Source organism: Schistocerca serialis, chromosome 4, assembly GCF_023864345.2.
Source record: "Schistocerca serialis cubense isolate TAMUIC-IGC-003099 chromosome 4, iqSchSeri2.2, whole genome shotgun sequence".
Lineage (NCBI taxonomy): Eukaryota > Metazoa > Arthropoda > Insecta > Orthoptera > Acrididae > Schistocerca > Schistocerca serialis.
The window spans coordinates 135,030,595-135,051,741 of record NC_064641.1 but is presented as its reverse complement, the minus strand read 5'-3'; the positions used below and the strand labels follow the sequence as shown (position 1 = coordinate 135,051,741).

Sequence of the window (21,147 nt, the reverse complement as noted above, 5' to 3'; positions counted from 1 at the left end):
TGTTCTTTACAGGAAATGCTCAATGTGTCCACCATCATTCCTCGTCAATAGCTGTAGTCGAGGAATAATGTTGTGAACAGCTCTGTAAAGCATCTCCGGAGTTATGGTGAGGCATTGGCGCCGGATGTTGTCTTCCAGCATCCCTAGAGATGTCGGTCGATCACGATACACTTGCGATTTCAGGTAACCCCAGAGCCATTAATCGCACGGTCTGAGGTCTGTGGACCTGGGAGGCCAAGCATGACGAAAGTGGCGGCTGAGCACACGATCATCACCAAACGACGCGCGCAAGAGATCTCTCACGCGTCTAGCAACATGGGGTGGAGCGCCTGGTTCTACTAAAACGCCATGTCATTCCAAGCATGTATGTCAATTTTTACCTCTCTATCTACATTATTCCGTGGTTTATTAAGTTTTCAAATTTATACTGACTTTTTGATCACCCGGTACCAGTGCAAGAAGGCAACTACATAAACTACCAAAACCATATTGTTCTGATCTTCTGTTCCTTAAAGGCAATGAAGTGGAAACACACTGTGTTGGTAATGTAGACCAGATGTGAGGATATTGCCCTGCGACGTTAATTGCAGCGTAATTCAGTGACAATTCAGCTAGCATGTGTTGCCACAAGGGAAAAGTTAACACAGAGAAGAGATTCAATACCCCATAGAACAGAACACTGGCTATACTAAGAACTACCTAGAAAATACGAGGGTTGTCCAGAAAGCAAGTTCCGATCGGTCGCGAATTGGAAACCACTGGGAAAATCCGGTAAAGCTTTGCACAGATGTGTTGGGCAGTGTCTCTAGTATGCCCGTCGATCGTGTCGCGTCGCTCTTTTCAGTTTTGAGCGAACAGTGAGCACGTAAAGATGCGAAGGGAATAGCGTCTCCCGCCAAGTATGAGGGCCTGGTTAGAGATTTCGCCTGTGTCATGCAGCCCACATAACACAACTGTCGAGCAGTTTCTTCTACATGCCAATGTTCGGCCGCACACTGCAGAGGCAATGAGGGCGCTCCTGCAGCGTTTTGGAGCGGCGACTGCGTAGAAAAGTACGTAGAAGGTGTACCTAACTGTTGCAAATAAAACGTTTCTGGTTTTCGCTGTGGTTTCCATTTCGCGACCGATTGCAACTTACGTTCAGGCCAACCCTCGTATTAGACAGTTTATCAGTGCTCTGGCATTTGCTTCGGTTCAGCTTAACTCGGTTGATATTCCTAGCAGTGACCCATATTGTTTTAAAATAAATGGGCAGCTGTATCCTATGGTAGGGAGTTCCAACCTCCTGCAGGAGTTGCACCAACTGGTCCCTTAATTATAAATTTTGATTCTGCATTACAACATCGCGTAGAGAATAAAACCAATATACCTTGTTGCGGGACATAATGGTTCGCTGCAAGCAATGCATAATACAGATAATCCTTATGCATCGTTTTGTTTAAATACGAGGGCTATCCACAAAGTATATTACGTTTTGGAATTAAAAATAAATAAAGCATTGGAAAAAGTTTTATTATATACAGATGAAAGCCACACTTAAATACTACTTTTCTACATAGTTGCCATTTAAATTAAGGCACTTATCGTAGCGATGGACGAGCTTTGAAATTCCTTCGTCGTAAAATTCGGCCGCCTGCGCCTTCAACCACGTGGTTACATCTTCTTGAAGCTGTGCGTCGTCATCAAAACGCTGCATAGCCAACCACTTCTTCATTGCTGGGAATAAATGGAAGTCGCTCGGTGCCAGGTCGGGACTGTACGGCGGATGAGGAAACAACTCCCACTTAAAAGATTCGAGAACTTCACGAGTGGCATTTGCCGTGTGGGTCCGGGCGTTGTCGTGAATCAGCAAGATCTTTGAGCCCAACTTTCCCCTGCGCTTGTTTTCTATTGCTCTTCTGAGGTTGTGCAGAGTTTGGCAATACCTTTGAGAGTTTATTGTAGTGCCTCTTTCCAGGAAATCCACAAAAATCACACATTTTCTTTCCCAAAAGACAGTCGCCATCACCTTCCTTGCCGACATTGTCTGCATGCATTTCTTGGGTTTTTGGGGGAAATTTGTGTGCCCCCACTGCATTGACTGCAATTTTGTCTCGCAGTTCACATGCTTAACCCATGTTTCGTTACCAGTAACGATGCGATCGAGTAATGAGTCGCCATCTCTCTCCTAAGCGTCCAAAAACGTTAACGCTGCAGCCATTCGCTGATTTTTGTGAATCTCTGTCAAGATTTTTGGTATCCATCTTGCACAAAACTTGTGGTAACCAAGCTTTTCGGTAATGATTTCGTGCAACAAACTTCGTGAAATTTGTGGAAAACTCATAGAGAGTTCCGTTATTGTGAAATTACGGTTTTCACGGACCGCGGCATCGACTTTTTCGACAAATTCGGCAGTAACTATGCTGGGTCTTCCACTTCGCTCTTCGTCGTGAACGTTAGTTCGACCATTTTTAAATTTTATGACCCGTTGACGCACTCCACCTTCAGTGATTATGTTGTCCCCATACACTTCACAGAGCTGCCGATAGATTTCCATCGGTGTACAGTTTTTTGCAGTCAGAAACCTTATTACAGTACGTACTTCACACTTTGCGGCATTTTCAATTAACGCTGGCATTTCAAACTGTCACAGTAACTCAACGGAGTACAGCACGAACCTCTCACTAGCACGGCAGGATGCCGACTGAGCGGCGGAATGCCATGACACCAAGATGGCCGCGCTAGCCCCGCCCCTAACGCCCCAAACGAAAACGTAATGTACGTTGTGGACAGCCCTCGTACATAAGAGATGCAGCTCACAATATACTGATTTTCATATATAATACCTTCTGTGCTACCACCTGGTGGCACAGACGTAAACTTCTAGTTGAGTGGAAGGGCTAGCTGTGCACATCATGAACTGTGCACGTTGTTTATCAAATCCGTATGTATTTGGCCTGTAAGGCAGTTACTTACGCCACGCGGGTTGCGCATGTGCAAAAGTTCCCTAAACTTGCACAACTGAAGGTATACTCGCCACCCTGATGCGTCTAGAGGAGCAGTAGTGTGGCAGATTTAAGTGCTGTATCTTTCAGATTTCAGCATCTATGTTACGTTTAACAGCGTTCAAAGAAAAAGAACACCAATAAATCTGCAAGATGTCGAACCTTAGGGTGTTCACAGCTCTTGTGTTCTTACACAGCAGCCGCCACTGTCTTTGTAGCATGTTCTGTAAACCAACCGTGTACATGACGATTTGCATGTATGTGATGTTATGTATAATGGGGGAGGACCAATACCTGTAAGCAGACAAATAAAAAGAACCATTTCTAACATTAACCTTTAAAAACATTCAAAGACTGATTTTGTATGATTTCCCGATTTTGGCCTAACCGTAAAAAAAACCAAGAGAGACAGAAAATCACACATGCAAACATCACCAAACTTATTCATGTAAACAAATGCACTTGAAAATGAGAATAAATCCTCGAAGCGCGCTGTGCTAAGCATCAAAGTATAAGTAACTGCCGCAGTTTTCGTTATTTAAATCATCAGTGACACAGCTGCAGACATTCCTGAATCATCTAATCTGATGAACGAAATTAAATCCATGATTTTACTGCATGTGAGTGGCAGCTTGTCCTCATATTTTGTGAGCTGAATTCATGAGCTGTAATGAATGACACATTAAGTAAAGGAAAATTCAGCATCACAAAACACAGTTTACCTTCACATTATTAACGAGTTGAGTATATAATTTTCTTGCCTTTAAAAACCTTTATTTGCAACAGTCAATGTACAGATTGGATTTGAAAGTATTGTTGCTAATTTAGAAAAAAAAGTACCTGGTTCCTGAATATTTGAAAAACAAATTGATAATTTTGCTGCATAATGAATCCTTCAGAGTGTTTATCAAACCCTGAGTCAGTTACACTGACTGTTGTGTGAGTTTTGCACTCAGTATTATTAGAGAGCCCAGACTCGGACGTAATCAACCTGGAGGGAAGAAGCACCCCCTTCTTCGAGATTCCACGTGGGCAGCCACCTGTCACGCCCGTTCCAGAAGTCCGTAAGGGCCTGGAAATAAACAAGCAAAGCTCAAATACAGTGCACAGAATCAAACAGTGTAATTTACTTAGTTACTAAGTACGAGATAAAATTAAAAATCACGAATAGAGTGACTATAAACGAGACTTATGCATAGTTCTATCAAAAATGAAGGTCAAAAACGATGTACATGCTAAAACGAGAAAAAAAATTTGTGAAATTAAGTCCAGGTTCTCATTCAAAATGGCCTTGCAGACTAAACGTAAGTAATTTTGGTCAAAAGTGGCCAATACATAATTTTTTGTGAGCCTATTTGGATTAGCCGTTTTGAATTTGAGATTTGTGTTCAGCGACATCAAAAATATATAATAATTTGTGGTTTTATGAAAATTGAACTAATAATACACACAACATTTTTCCTAAAATTTAAACAGGTTTTTCTCGAGAAAAGAGTTTTCAAAACTGCTTGCAGTATTAAATAAAAAATGTTCTACCTATTAACTTCTACCTTTGACTACTGAAAAGCAAACGCTTTTCTTGGGAGCTCATACTAATAATATATGAAATTTGTTAATAGTAACTATTTTCTGCGAAGCCATAAGGAATCAAAGAAATCCTCAAAAATCGAACTCAAAGTTCGAGTTAGCACCACATCGTTAAATTTAAGGTCATCTCATTGTAGTTAGTTATAAACTCGCGTAAACTTAACATAACATCGACTCATGTTTTCCATTTTTGATTTCAGATAATTCCTGACGAGCTAAATTGCTCATAGTCTGCTTACTTAAAACTTGCAGGCCCTTGATCAAACCATAATTACGGGCGCCATATTGCTTTTTTTGTATTGAAAATCTAAAATGAAGTTCAAAGTATGATCAATCATAATTCTAAAACAGATCCTCTGTAAGTCTTTTCATTGTCTCAAAAAACAAATTCCAAACTTTGCCTATTTTTTACTCATTTGAATGAGAACCTGGACTTAAGCTCCTAGCGCGTTTGGAAAGGAAACAAAAAGTGAGGTTGGCCACTTTGCAACACGTACTTCTTTCTCACCAATACCATCCCTTGTAAGTTTTTTTTCTCCTTTTAAATCTTTCGTCTTCTATTATAATTGTTGTGCGTGTTATACCCACAACATGTTAGAATGAGCATAGGAATACAGACTGCGAAGTTTGGTTAAAATCAGTTTCAGTAACTTTTTTATGCTAAAGAAAAATTAACTGCCAATTTTTTTCTTCCATCTATGTTTATTTCAGTGTTGTTAGATTGGCATAGAGACGAGAAAAAGGGATATAAGACAAAAAATTCAATAACCTTGAAATAGATGATTCATATTAATCGATCTCTTTATACATTTTCTTTTATTTTTTGTGCCAGACAACAAAACACTCAATATGGAGTCCCACATTGCATACAGAACACTGCTTCCTCACATTTTTCTTGCAAATTGCATATTTTCTTTGTTTCCCCAGTGTTGCCCGTTCAATCACATGTCCGTTTCCAGAAGTACCGAATTCAGTTGGAATACATGAAAGGGACGGTTTTGGGTATGATGGGTGTCCTGCCCTTTTCGGATCAGAAGCAACAGAAGATTGAAGAAGATATTCCCTTGCCACCATCCTCCGGAATTGAAGCAGTGGAATATTTTCATTCGAGAGACAATAGATGACGTACGTGTGACCAACGCTAGATGTAATGCATTGGTGAAAATGGTAAGTACCATTTCTTACCTTCAATTCTCGCACGATATTTCTACACATTCCTGTCCAGTTTGTCCACACCTCCCATATGACTGTTATATTCTGAAATCATTCTTGGCTGTGGAACTTGCACAGCTTTGTTCTCAGCTCTGCTCCATCCCTTTACTTGGCTTACTGGATGCACTGTCTCATGGTTTAACAAGAGCTTTACACGGTTTCCACATTCCTGCCATTATCTCCGTATTCCTGTCAATCTATAGTCATATGCTCCATTTCTTCTTCATACTGTTCTCAGGTTCTACTGGACAGTTATTCATTCGGTTCATAAAGGCAGTTCCAGTTGCCCTTACTCTCATTTCTGAGAGCTCTTTCATCAAACGGAAGCTCGTGAAAAATTTATGAAAATGTTTTTTGTGATGTTCAAGAGTCTGCAGAAAAGAAATCATATTCAACACAACTGATCCGCCAAGTCCCAGAACTGATACATCACTTGTATCCTTCGATTTTTCTTCATAGAGTGACATATGGTAACAGAAGCCGCTTTGAGACCAGCACGTGGCCCACTGTTTGAATCTGTGCCTCACTGGTTTCCCGCCAATGAACTGTTTCAGGTAATGGTGTCCATAATATCGTACCATTTGCTCATAAAACCTCAGACTGTCGGAAAAAACTTGAAATGTCATGAAATAATTATTCAGTAAATCTAACAACGGACGAATTTTAAAAAGTTTATCCCTTTTGTCAGGTGGGATTCTGTTCAGATGTGTGTTATCATTGAAATGGAGGTGGCGTTTTATTCCAGATATCTATTGCTACTCATGCACTGTCGTACACACCTTACATTAAAGTCCTCACCTTCATTCCAGTATAGCTTGGAAGAGCATTATATCCAGTGAAGAGTAGTATACCTATGAACTTTTTTATGCCTCCATTGTATAAATCATAGATCTGATTATTGTTCTGTGTAGCATATCGGATACTTTCATTGAAAATCAATTTCAATAATAGTTCACCAAAAAATTCTTCAAAGCACTCAACAGCAGATTTTCCTTTTAGTGCTGCTATCAAACTAGATTTTCGCTGTTCAATATCTGCTGTTTCAGGATAGGTTTAGGAGTAAACCGCAACTTATGTTGTTCAATTAGAAGTGATAATAGCTTTCACTTTTTTCTTTCGTTGGCCTTCATGTTCCTCAATTTCCTTTTCCCCACTGATATGAATTTCCAAGGAACCTGGCACATCAGATATGTTTTCAAATATATATTCGTCGATATCTTCACAGTCAGACATCTCATCTACACGATTTGGAGGGAACTCGACAACGTCAATAGTCTCATTCACATCACTATGATCACCAAAATAAGCCATGAAGTACGGGTCATTAACAATTCCTTCAATTTCCATTATAGAAAGTGTTTCATAACGACTCATTGTGTCCAAGGAGCAAATAAAAGCAAAATAAAGTTTTACGTTGAAACTGCCATGGACCCCAAATGGGGATCGAAGGCCAGACACGTGTCATGCAGAAATGAAATAGGTCTTTGAAATAAATGATCGATAAACATCTTCTCAAACCATTACAGAACATGACTGTACACAGATATTGGAAGTTATTTACATAATAATATAACATACACTGTTTCGAAAACGTGCAACTCTTGTAACGCTGAAAAATGTAGCTTCTTTCTTCACAGAAATAAAAGTGTACAACTCACTCGTTTAACAACAACTGACGAATCTTCAATGCAAGCACTCGACAGAGGTGTAGACAACAATGCGAAATGGTAGCATTCGTTGCCAGCATTATTAGAATTGCAAAATTTCCGTTACAAAGACATATCCCCAAATGGGGATCATGGCACTTAATGGATTAATATATGACCAAATTTACAAGAGACAGAACTGGCAGTACACAAACAGGTCAGAGCACTATTTGCGGAAGCAACGACAAAAACATGCCACATTTAAAGAACGTGAAATCCCCAAGATTGACGGTGTTTTACACAAGCTCGAAATAATGCGTGGACTTCAATGCAAGATGCTTTAAATAGTTTCCATAACGAAAATCTGTCTCTAAATCTCCCAGAAAATCCAAAGAGATTCCGGTCCTATAGAAAGTACACCAGTGGCAAGGTACAAGTAGTACTTTCACTGCGTAACAGCGATGGTAATTTTGTCTATGACAGTGACACTAAAGCGGAATTACTTGCTTCACCAAAGAAGAAGAAGCAAATATCCCAGACTGCGAATCAAGAACGGCTGCCAACATAAGCAACTTAGAAGTAGAAGTGACTTAATTCACTTAATAAAGGCAAGTCTTCTGGTCCACATCGCAAACCATCTAGGTTCCTTTTAGAGTGTGCTGATGTAGTAGCTCCATACTTATCGATCATATACAACCGCTTGCTCGACAAAAGGTCCATACCTAAGGACTGGAATGTTGCGCGGGTCAAACAATTACGAGAGGTAGGAAATAGAAGTAATCTGCTGAATTTCAGGCTCATATCACTGACATCGATTCGCAGTGTTCTCTTGGAACATATACTGTGTTTGAACATTATGAACTACCTCAAAGAAACGATCTACTGGCATACAGTCAGCACGGATTCAGAAAGTATCTTTCTTCAGAAACACAACTGGCTCTTTATTCACACGAACTAATGAGTGCTTGAGAGTATTTGAGACTGAGAGCGCTTTGTGATTTGTAATAATCTTAATACGTCATTTCCAACCTTTACAAAACATATTCTCGCTGACTTCCCCTACAAAATTATGAAAGGAAAAAAGTTACATTTTCACTGTTCGTACTATGAAACTACCGCATAAGGCGTGAAATTGCAATTTATTATTTTCTTATTAGTAATTCTAATCGTACCACATTTTTCAGGCAGTACCCACATATACCATTGAATGAACCGCGCAATTACGTCATTGTACGAGATATGACGTCATAAACTTTGAGATGCTCGAGAAACTAGGTTTTGCTTAAAATGGAGCACAAATTACCCAGACTACACTCACCCTGTGTTCCATAATGAGTTCACTTAGCGACTTCCAGCAATCTTTAAACGTAATTTCAAACCGTTCCTAAACTTTTCCTCGCTTACATTGTTTCATCAAATACTCATTTAATATATTAACTCATTTGTAAAGTAATCAGAGGTCTGAAGCTATTTTATACATGAGAGTTCGATTCTTTACAAGATCTCAGGTTCACATCTGTGTAAATAACATCTGCTTATTATCAACATCTAGCTGACTTCTCGGCAATTCACAATTAAGTTCCTGGCAGTGGATTTATCGAACCACCTTCAAGCTATTCCTCTACCATGCCACTCTCGAACAGATCATTGGAGAAACGAACACTTAAATCTTTCTGTGTTGACTCTGATTCCTCTTACTGTATCACAATGATCATTTCACCCCATGCAGGCGGGCGCCAACAAAATATTTTCGCTTTGGAGGAGCAAGTTGGTGATTGAAATTTTATGGGAAGGTCCCGCTGCAGCGAAAAACACTTTTTTTTATAACTGCTACCTCAATTCGCGTATCATAACAGTGGCACTCTCTCCGATATTTCTCGATTGTAACCTCTTTGCACTTAATCGATACCGTCCGTCAATCCTGTATCATGCGGATCCCACACTACGCAGCAATACTTCAGCAGAGGACGGACCAGTAGTGAAAGCAGTCTCTTTAGCAGACTTATTCTGTCGTGTAACTGTTCTGCCATTAAATCGTAGTCTTTTGTTTTCTTTTCCCACAATATTATCTGTGTGACTGTTCCAGTTCAAGTTATTCGTAACTGTAGTCCCCAAGTATTCAGCTGAATTTAGATTTGTCATTTATCGTGTAACCGAAATTTTGCGGATTCCTTTTGTAACACCCATTTTCTACCCATTTTGTATCTGTATCGATTTTCTATGTGCGTTTGTAGTGTTGCTTATGTAGAATGTTGTATCTGTTATGGAAATTCTTTGACGATGTATACATATTTTAATTATGTGAAGTTTTGAACGATGTTGTTTAAATTATGCTTATGGATTTAAATAACTAATGGAATGATTGTTATATGATGTACTGTAAATGACTTGGTCCATAGTTAGGGAACGTAGGGTTGAATGTAGAAGATGCGGGGAAGCCCCACAGCTAAGGAAGTAGCCTGGCAGAGTGGAAAAGATGTTGTTGTCGAGCAAGTGGAAACTCGTCCTTTGTGAAGGGTAAGGAGTCTGGGCTGAGCTGTGCTGTGGTTCACGTCTCGTTAGCGGTAGCGGACCATTATGGGTCATATTTTTGGAATTTTGAGGTCAGAAGAGCTTAAGGGCAATATTCATGAGCCTCGGATGCTGCATTTGGTGATACCATTATCATGGCATGGTTTTGGCTCTATAAAAATATAATTCTGATGCCAAGAAGATCAGTGGCAGGGCAGGGCCAACAGTACTGCCATGACTGCATCGTCATCATGTTATCAGTAACTGCAAATTAGGCCACCAGTGTTCCACTAAATCGTATATATTTAGCACCCTGTAAATGAAATTTTAAAATACGTTCCTTAAGGATCCATCCTTGGTCCACTACTTTTCATTTTGTATGTCAATGATATGACCAAATCAGTATCTGATAATGTAGTCATGTATGCAGATGACACTTCATTTGTTGTTACCAGTTCTACAACAGATGACCTGCAAGAGAAGGCTTCGCTAAATATGAAAAGTGGAAATAATTATTTCAGGGAAAACAATCTCATTATAAATGGAAACAAAACAACATATATGCAGATACATGCAAATAAAAAACACGCTTTGGGCAATATCACAGTCAGGCTTGGAGACCTAGAACTTGAGACAGACAGCTATAAATTTCTAGGTGTAACAGTGGCTATGTATATGACATGGGAGCATCAAATAAATAACATGTGCAGCCAAATAAGTTCAAGCATATTTCTGATGAGAAAAATATCAGAGTCAGTAAACAGATACACACTATAAACAATGTACTATGGACCAGTCCATTCACACCTCTCATATAGCATCCTGGATTGGGGAAATGCTGCAAATGTGCACAAAGGATATTACGATTACAAAAGAGAGCCCTACGATGCTTCACGAAAGTATCAACTAGAGAATCCTGCAGCAATAAATTCAGGGAGCTCAAAATTTTAACAGTAGCATCACAAACAATTATCCACTTAAAAATTAACTGCACTGCATTGCTAAACAGAGAATATCATGAACATAATACAAGAATAAAAATTATTATAATATAGAAGGAAGTCGGCTAAAATTAACAGACAAGAACCTGTAAATGCTGGGCGCATACTGTACAACAGTTTACCACAATGTGTAAAGATGATAGAGAGTATGTCTCTTTTTAAAATAAAATTAAAAAGACATCTGATCAATATTTGCCCTTACAGTGTTAATGAATATCTTGAAGTAAAAAATTAAATAGTGTGTCAGTATACATTTTTTATTATGTACTTTAATGACATTTTCTGTGAAAATTCTATAAAATATATCCATGTGTACCATCTTTTTGTAATTAGCTATTTATATTTGAGATTTATGTACACCAGAAGTGTCAAATATCGTTGTCTGAAATGATCTACGGCCGAGTAAAGAATAAAGAATTTATCTGCAAGGTTAGGTTACTATGTTGTAGTGTGAATAGATACAAGAAAAGAGTTTAGTGTTCTCAAGGAAGATTAGGTTAGCCTTAACACTGCCATCTGCTTTATTATATTGCTTGACACAAGAATGCCTAATTAGGCTGCTGACCGATATTAATATGTAATGCTATAACTTGCTGTTGCGCTGGAAGTTCGTCTGTTCCCTGACCTACTTGTTTACTGTTACTTATACTCTGCTGGAGTGTTTCGGAAACGAATCCCAGTTTGATTGTTCTGTTTGCATTAGGTTATCTCACGGTCACTACTTCTTAAAAATTCCTCGTCGAGGTATAACGTTAGCAATGATTGTCGTTTAAGGCGACCGATGTTACCGTTACACTTTTAGTACTCACGTAGATGACCTCGCACTTTTCATTATTTAGAGGGAATTGCCGCTTTTCGCACCATGCAGCTATCTTATCTAAATCGTTTTACAATTTGTTTTGATCATCTGATGACGGTAAATGACACCATTATCTCCAAACAATCTAAAGATTGCTGCTCTAATTAACTCTTAGATCGTTTATATCAGTTAGGAACAGCAGAGGGGTTGTAACACTTCCTTTGGGGAACACCAGGTGTCACTTTGGTTTTATTCGATGACTTCCCGTCAGTTATTTCGAACTGCGACCTTTCTGACATGAAATCACCAATTCAGTCGCACAACTGAGACTGTGCTCCATATTCTGAAGCTGTGTGGCCACCTTTGGCTAAGTTTTTTTATTCCGGGGTAAATCATAATGTTCGAGCACAGTATATGTTCCAAAATCCTATTGCAAATCGACGTTAGTGATATGGGTCTGTAGCCCGCATCTCGTGGTCGTGCGGTAGCGTTCTCGCTTCCCACGCCCGGGTTCCCGGGTTCGATTCCCGGCGGGGTCAGGGATTTTCTCTGCCTCGTGATGGCTGGGTGTTGTGTGCTGTCCTTAGGTTAGTTAGGTTTAAGTAGTTCTAAGTTCTAGGGGACTTATGACCACAGCAGTTGAGTCCCATAGTGCTCAGAGCCATTTGAACCATTTTTTTTTTATATGGGTCTGTAACCTAACGTATTGCTCCTATTTCCTTTCTGGCGTGTCACCTTTGCAACTTTCCAATCTTTGGGTACAGATCTACATCTACATCCATACTCCGCACGCCACCTGACGGTGTGTGGCGGAGGGTACTTTGAGTACCTCTATCGGTTCTCCCTTCTATTCCAGTCTCGTATTGTTGGTGGAAAGAAAGATTGTCGGTATGCCTCTGTGTGGGCTCTAATAATCTCTCTGATTTTATCCTCATGGTCTCTTCGCGAGATATACGTAGGAGGGAGCAATATACGGCTTGAATCCTCGGTGAAGGTATGTTTCCGAATCTTTCTGCAAGCGAGCAGTGTATACATTGCTAAGTACGGAGCTATTGTATCAGCATACTCTGACAGCAACCTAACCGGTGTACAATCTGGATGCGACGCCTGGCCTTTATTAATTGATTTAAGCTGCTTGACTATACCGAGTAAATCTACGTCTAAGTTATATGTGTCAGAATTTGTTCTTGATTCGATTTATGGAATATTTACTTAGTCCTGTTTGGTGAAGGAATTTTGGAAAACGGTTTTTAGTAAGTCTTCTTTAGTAGTACTGTTATCAGTGCCATTAACATTGCCATCGCGCAGTGAAGGTACTGATTGTGTCTCGCCGCTAGTGTACTTAACATACAAGTAGAGCCCATTTGGATTTCCTGCCAGATTTCGAGACAGTATCACTGTGGAAAATATTTAAAAGCATCTCGCCTTGAGATACAGGAACGAAGAAATTAGATGAACTCTTTCATACATTCCAAAATAATGTTCTCTGGAGGAAACAATGGGCGAGGTGACACAGTGATCAGCACGCTGGACTCGTATTCTGGAGGACAATGGTTCAAAACCCCCGTTCGACCATCCAGATTTAGGTTTTCCGTGATTACCCTAAATAGCTCCAAGCAAATACAGGGATGGTTCCTTTGAAAACTACCACGGCCGATTTCCTGTCCCCATATTTTCGAAGTCCGAGCTTGTGCTCCGTCACTATGACCTCGACGTCGACGGGATGGTAAACTCTAACCGTCCTTTTTCTTCTAGTGGAGACAGAATACTAATTGAAAAATTACGTAAATTTCAGGCATCAGCAAAATGGACAGTTGCTGACGTTTCGCTCGTGGTAATCGTGGAGTGTTTGTTACCTCCTGGATGAGGGATAAAGAATTACTGTCTGCTACAAACTCACGTTTGTAAACCTTTACATGGTGGCTGTGACTTTTCGAAGCCAACATTTTCAAGTCTTACAAATAATGTCAGTGATCTGTATGTGCATAATGTTTGATGTAATGATAAATTCTTTCATCTCATACATTTGCACACCAGGTTTCATGAATGTATGGCTTGCCATCTTCCACTGTTGGGAGAAATTTGCGCACTAGATAACCCTATTACAATGCACATTATTAAAAAATACGTCTTACCGTGGGTGACGTATTGATCCATGGTTTGTTTCCTCCAGCATTCAGTGCGTAGTCAGGGAAGTACCCGTTTGTTCCTCCAATAGCCAGGTTAATGATGATGTAGTACTGAAAATATTTTACACAACTGAGTAAGTGCTATCATAAAAATGAAGGTCACAACTAAATGACTTAGAAATATAGATCTAAAATAGTTACCGTGCCGCAAAACATTTATAAAAACCGTATTTTTATATGTGATGGGCTCGTATATTCGCCTATGGAAGTTGTGGAAATAATATATTATCGATAAATTTTATATTTATTACTGCTTCTATATATTTATGATGTTTGTTAAATGTTCTTGAATATTCTCAGACCCTAATGAAATACTTCTGTTCATAAGTAATTCCAGTAATAAGATTAGACACGACAGCACATGTTTGTCTGATAAAAGAAGGACGTAAGTCTCTCGTATGCACGACGAAAAACGCAAAACCTACAAATGCAACATATATGTGAAAACATTCCATCTTTTCTTTAGTGAAATATAGTAATATCTTTGAATGAACGTAAGAAGTTTTAGAACAAATTTCAAAACTCTGTCACGATCTTGGTCTGAGCAAAGGAATCTGCAGCAATATGTGAACTTCTATATTTTCAGGGATCTTTCAGGCAGTTCCTCTTGATATGGTGTGAGACAGATTAGCAATATCTGTTGCCTAAATATCTTGTGTACTGCTTTCCTCGCAAGGAAACTATATTTTCTTCAGAATCTTTTCGCTCCTGTTTCTTTTTCAGCTCTGTTATTACCTGTTCGTGAAAGTAAATGCCACACATCACGTTTATCATTTGCCGCTATGCTCAGTCACTTATTCACCACATTTCAGATTGCTTATTCTTCTTTGCGTTTTCAGTGGATAGCAGGATGTCTACAGATAAAACTTGAGCATCGTAATTTACTATCTTTTACTGAAACGTAAACCTATTTGAAATATATACCTGATGTAATTTACATTGCAGTATATCTGTCGACTGCTTAGGAAGCGTGGAACTGAAGTTATAGCTTCTGTTCCTCACATATGAACACAATACTGCATAATCTTTGAACGACATTTCCCTTCACTATTACTGTTTCCGGGTCTGACTGACTCTTTCTATAGTCTAAGAAGTTGCATACTTATAACTTCAGTGATGTTTCCTTTGATACACAGAGATGTATTTTCTACATTCCTTCTTCATTGTAATGCCACATACTGTGGACCACAAAGAGTGTTCAAATTTCGCCTCGAATGATTTAGTCTTATGTATAGTCAAAGACCAGTTTGAGAAGCTACTGAAAGACTAATTGCTAGATAAGTATCATAAGTTTGTAAGAACCTTAAATGTGAACTTAGTGCATGCCTCACAAAAAGAGACGAAGTCAGAAATTTATTGTGTCTTACCTCTTGATCGAAAGGAGCCATTTTAGTAGCATATCTCCATGGGTTCTCAGCCGCTGGTAGATCTGTATTAAATCCTCCATAGCTCCAGAAACCTTCATCTGTAGGAGTAACCGTTCCTATTTCGGTACCATCAATACTGAACTTCATGTAGTCTGTAAATTACAGAGAAAGATCTACTAAAAGCTGAAATAATGGTACGAACATGGAGTAGTGATATGACAAAACGAAACGACTGAATGAAGGTATTTGACTTCTAAAAAAGTGTGTGAAATAAATACATATTAAATGTACATTATAATAAAGTACAACACAATAATATTAGCTTCAGAATACAAGTGTCACTAGAATTTTATCACAAAGAACATAAATGTGGTATTATATAGTTTGAAATGTCAAATAGCTGTACTTAAATAGCAGACTTTTTCGTATGTCATATACAATAGACTCTGTTTCACTTCTACAGAGGTAATGGAGGCTGATCATTTCAATAGGGGTAGGTTATCTCTGCTAAAATAAAACAAAAATTCAGTTGTGATAACTACTCAAACTGTATGAGAAGAATTTTTTCTTAGACTCTCGCACAACTGTTGAAAATCTGAGAAAGGGAACTTTTTAATATGTAAAACATTTCTTTCCTTTCCTTGTGTAGAACTTTGCGTCACGAGTACAACAAGTGTACAAAATATTTTGATGATGTGTCAGAATATCTTCAAGGCAACATCGCCTCATGAAGGTAATTGAGATTTAAAGATCCACGGACTAAGGTCCACTGAAAAATACTTCCTCTCTCCCATGTTTACTTATCTGCAGCTGATTAATCGAATGATAATGAAGTGTGTGACACCGATAAAAGGTGAAGGTAAGATATCCGGCGGTAGATGATGATACATTATTCGGAAATACCCGAGAGTATGTCTTCATCATAATCGTTTGCGTAATAATATGTAACACATTCAGTAAAGCAACCAATATAATTCAATACAGCATAGACTTTACGAATTTTTGCTCGTTCATGTTCATTATTGACATATATTCGTTGATTTCAACCCAATAGTCTACTATTTCTTACGAATGACAAAAAATTTCTGCATTTTCAGAAAAAATAAATTTGTTTAAAAACAGCTTTCTTAGTATTACATCTACAGTTTCTATATAACTGAATTACAAGAAACGTGTACCTATGCTTGAAGAAGACAGAGGGAATTACGAGATGATATACTACTAAAAATGATAAGTGCGATATGAAATTAATAAAATATCTAACAGGTAGCGAGTAGACTGCCACGCCTTCAGGCAGCAAAGTGTTAACTGATACTTTAAATGGTGAGATGCTCCGTTGAGGAGCCTTACCGAACATTAACTTCCTTACGAAGTTTGTTGTCAACAATCTACGACAGTTTGCATCGTCCTTTATGCACGATACTGCTGTCGTCAGAGTGTTATAAAAGAAATTCACAGTCATTGATATTAGGTGAAACAAAATATATGCAATTTTTTACTACCAAAGTCTTACCGGATCGTTAACAATAGCTGCATGGGAAAAATCAACAAAATGTAATAAAAAAAGAATAACCTAAATTTTTAAGTGTTTGTTCTGATACGAGCCACAACCGCATTTCGCATGTTGCAGATCTCCTTAAACTTCTAAGTTCTGCTACTTTTGCACTAAGGATGATAGCAGAGTGGAGATGAATTATAAAAAAACTCACACACTTTTCCTAAGTTGACTCATTGATTTCTTGTGGTGACATCAACTCCTCACGGGGAAAAGTGTTTGTTCACAGACACCTGTTATGCGGTTAATATGTGGTGAACAGTCTAGAGCATCTTGTGAACAGCAGTTTAAACAATAATTGCCCGTACTGAGAACAGCCTTACCGAACATTAACTTCCTTATGAAGCTTGTTGTCAACAATCTACGACAGTTTGCAAACAACCATAACAGGTGTTGAATAAGGATGTGGAAATGGGTTATAATTTCTTGAATAACTGAAAAAAACTGATTGGAAAGAATAGTTGAGCAAAATTTTGAAGGTAATTTATGAATCTGTGCACACTCTTGCGTGAACTTTAACTGATATCAGTATCAACAGACCTTGAGTATCATTTACATTCAGGGTAAATAAACATAATTCGCATTACGTATTTCTGCTTCTAGTAGTGTGCGGTACCAAATAATCACAGCAGCCATGGAAATTATCGATGTGTCTGTAAGTTCTTAAACACACGAAGCACAATACTTTTAGCATAAGTAAACCAAGTTCAACAGGTGCCTATCAAGTCTGAGGCATTGCCTTCACATTAATTCCATTGTGTTTAGTCTTGAGTGTGACAATGTCGATGCAGGAACGCTCCTTCTGATACGGCGTTAACTATTCTTGCCTGCACCGAACCTCTTGATGCAGGATCTCGGCGGCGAGCGAAATAATGAGCCGATAGGAGTTGAACTTACAACCGTGCGAATAAACATTCATTTCGTAACAACTTTTTATAATACTTTTAATGAACTGTTAAAATACACGTTTTTAACAATGCTGGTACGACTGATCCAAGCACACGTCCGTACGCTACCACTTCCCGAAACGAAAAGGTGAAGATACATGAATCAATAACTTGAAGAGCGTATTTATTACTTTGTTCCATACAGGTATTTAACGATGTATCAAAACATTATCCTTGCCACAAAACAACTCGTTAATTTACTTTTGGCGGTGTCTTTGATTCATAGCTCATTCAGTTTACATATAGCTTATACAGGGTGGTTCACCAAATATGCAAATATTTTAATATGTCATTCTACAAATAAAACTAAAGAAAAAAGTTCATATAAACATAGGTACGCAAATGTTTGATTACGGAGTTACGGCTAATAAAAGATTTTGCCTGAAATTTAGCAACTTCGCTAATATGATGCCATCGCGAAACTGTGCGAGGTTAAAGTAAAGCACGATTTCAATTTATCTTGTTGTTATTGGTCTGATGAATCTAATAAAACAGGTCCCAGACGTGTATCTGCAGTTGTTTTCCAGAACATCCAGTGAAGCAAAGATTTTTATCGATGTAAATTTGTTTACTTTCCATTAAGAATGTAGAAACGTTTATGTCATTGTTGGCAACCGTTAGTGAGTTGTTTCAGACGTTTCCTAATCTTGAAACAAATTAGTTTTCTGTATCGTTCAGTGAAAGAACATAATAACAACAGTGTATTTAAGTGAAACCACGTAGTAACTGTTGTAGTTTGTAGATTATTTATGAAATAGGGATACCTTTCAAATTTACAACAGAGGAATACGCCGATATGGTGTATCTTTATGGGAAATGTGACGGTAATGCTGGTTCTGCAGTTAAAGAATATTGCGTACATTATCCAACTCGGATTCCGAATGCACGAACCATTAGCGGAATATTTCGAATGTTACGGGAGACAGGTTCTCTACCTAGCGTTCATAATCTGTACGAGTGCTCGATACGTGAAGACGATGATGAGGATATTATGGACGCTGTTGAACGTAGCCCGGGTACCATTACCCGCCATATCTCTCAACGATTAGGCATTTTACAATGTAAGGCACGGTGTACACTGAAGTATAATAATTTGTATCCTTTCCATAAACATAAAGTGCATCATTTACATCCGAGAGATACTGCCCTTTGCTTGGAGTTGTGCAACTGGTTAAATACTAATCGGCAGTTACACAAATACTTTTTATTTACTGATGAGGCACAATTTACTCGAGATGGTATAAACTACACTCCTGGAAATGGAAAAAAGAACATATTGACACCGGTGTGTCAGACCCACCATACTTGCTCCGGACACTGCGAGAGGGCTGTACAAGCAATGATCACACGCACGGCACAGCGGACACACCAGGAACCGCGGTGTCGGCCGTCGAATGGCGCTAGCTGCGCAGCATTTGTGCACCGCCGCCGTCAGTGCCAGTCAGTTTGCCGCGGCATACGGAGCTCCATCGCAGTCTTTAACACTGGTAGCATGCCGCGACAGCGTGGACGTGAACCGTATGTGCAGTTGACGGACTTTGAGCGAGGGCGTATAGTGGGCATGCGGGAGGCCGGGTGGACGTACCGCCGAATTGCTCAACACGTGGGGCGTGAGGTCTCCACAGTACATCGATGTTGTCGCCAGTGGTCGGCGGAAGGTGCACGTGCCCGTCGACCTGGGACCGGACCGCAGCGACGCACGGATGCACACCAAGACCGTAGGATCCTACGCAGTGCCGTAGGGGACCGCACCGCCACTTCCCAGCAAATTAGGGACACTGTTGCTCCTGGGGTATCAGCGAGGACCATTCGCAACCGTCTCCATGAAGCTGGGCTACGGTCCCGCACACCGTTAGGCCGTCTTCCGCTCACGCCCCAACATCGTGCAGCCCGCCTCCAGTGGTGTCGCGACAGGCGTGAATGGAGGGACGAATGGAGACGTGTCGTCTTCAGCGATGAGAGTCGCTTCTGCCTTGGTGCCAATGATGGTCGTATGCGTGTTTGGCGCCGTGCAGGTGAGCGCCACAATCAGGACTGCATACGACCGAGGCACACAGGGCCAACACCCGGCATCATGGTGTGGGGAGCGATCTCCTACACTGGCCGTACACCACTGGTGATCGTCGAGCGGACACTGAATAGTGCACGGTACATCCAAACCGTCATCGAACCCATCGTTCTACCATTCCTAGACCGGCAAGGGAACTTGCTGTTCCAACAGGACAATGCACGTCCGCATGTATCCCGTGCCACCCAACGTGCTCTAGAAGGTGTAAGTCAACTACCCTGGCCAGCAAGATCTCCGGATCTGTCCCCCATTGGGCATGTTTGGGACTGGATGAAGCGTCGTCTCACGCGGTCTGCACGTCCAGCACGAACGCTGGTCCAACTGAGGCGCCAGGTGGAAATGGCATGGCAAGCCGTTCCACAGGACTACATCCAGCATCTCTACCATCGTCTCCATGGGAGAATAGCAGCCTGCATTGCTGCGAAAGGTGGATATACACTGTACTAGTGCCGACATTGTGCATGCTCTGTTGCCTGTGTCTATGTGCCTGTGGTTCTGTCAGTGTGATCATGTGATGTATCTGACCCCAGGAATGTGTCAATAAAGTTTCCCCTTCCTGGGACAATGAATTCACGGTGTTCTTATTTCAATTTCCAGGAGTGTATTTACATAACGAGCCCGTATGATCAGAAGCAAACCCACATGCAATTTCCAGCAGCGATTTAGCACGAAAATGTGGTGTGGTATACTCAACACACACTCTACTGGACCATTCATTTTCCTAGGACGTCTAACTGGCGATATGTACTTACAGTTCCTTCAATAAGAAATGCCGCGCTTGCTCGAAGATGTTTCACTTGCTACGTGACCGCAAATGTATTTTCAATATGAGGGCGCGCCTCCACATTTCATCAATGCCGTTACCATACATATAAATGAACATTTCCCCCAGAAATGGATTGGCCGTTGTGCTACACGTCTGTGGCCACCCAGATCGCTCGATGTAATACCAACGGACTTGTGTACACGGGGATGGATGAAACTGGAAATTGGAAATTTGTGGTAAGTCCTATGGGACCAAACTGCTGAGGTCATCGGTCCATAAGCCTACACACTACTTATTCTAACTTAAACTAACTTACGGTAAAGACACACACACACACCCACGCCCGAGGGAGGGCTCGAACCTCCGACGGGAGCAGCCTCGCGAACCGTGACAAGGCGCCTTAGACAATACGGCGGATGGATGAAAGACATAGTTTATGAGAACAAAGTCAATACACGTGAGGCATTACTTGCTCGCATTATGAATGCAGCAGACGAAATTAAGAACAACCCTGT

At 40.1% G+C, this 21,147-nt stretch overlaps 1 protein-coding gene across 1 annotated transcript in view; it reads right to left on the bottom strand.

Moving 5' to 3' along the window:
- Nucleotides 1–3,753: 3,753 nt before the first annotated feature.
- LOC126474870 (beta-1,3-glucan-binding protein-like) overlaps nt 3,754–21,147 on the bottom strand; it is a 111,360-nt gene continuing 93,966 nt past the window's right edge. Inside the window, exons 5-7 of the mRNA XM_050102352.1 lie at nt 15,297–15,448; nt 13,876–13,980; nt 3,754–4,056 (exon numbers count right to left, since the gene is read on the bottom strand). Of these exons, the coding sequence (XP_049958309.1) occupies nt 3,946–4,056; nt 13,876–13,980; nt 15,297–15,448 (368 nt within the window). The 3' untranslated portion in view covers nt 3,754–3,945. The remainder of the gene's footprint in view (nt 4,057–13,875; nt 13,981–15,296; nt 15,449–21,147) is intronic.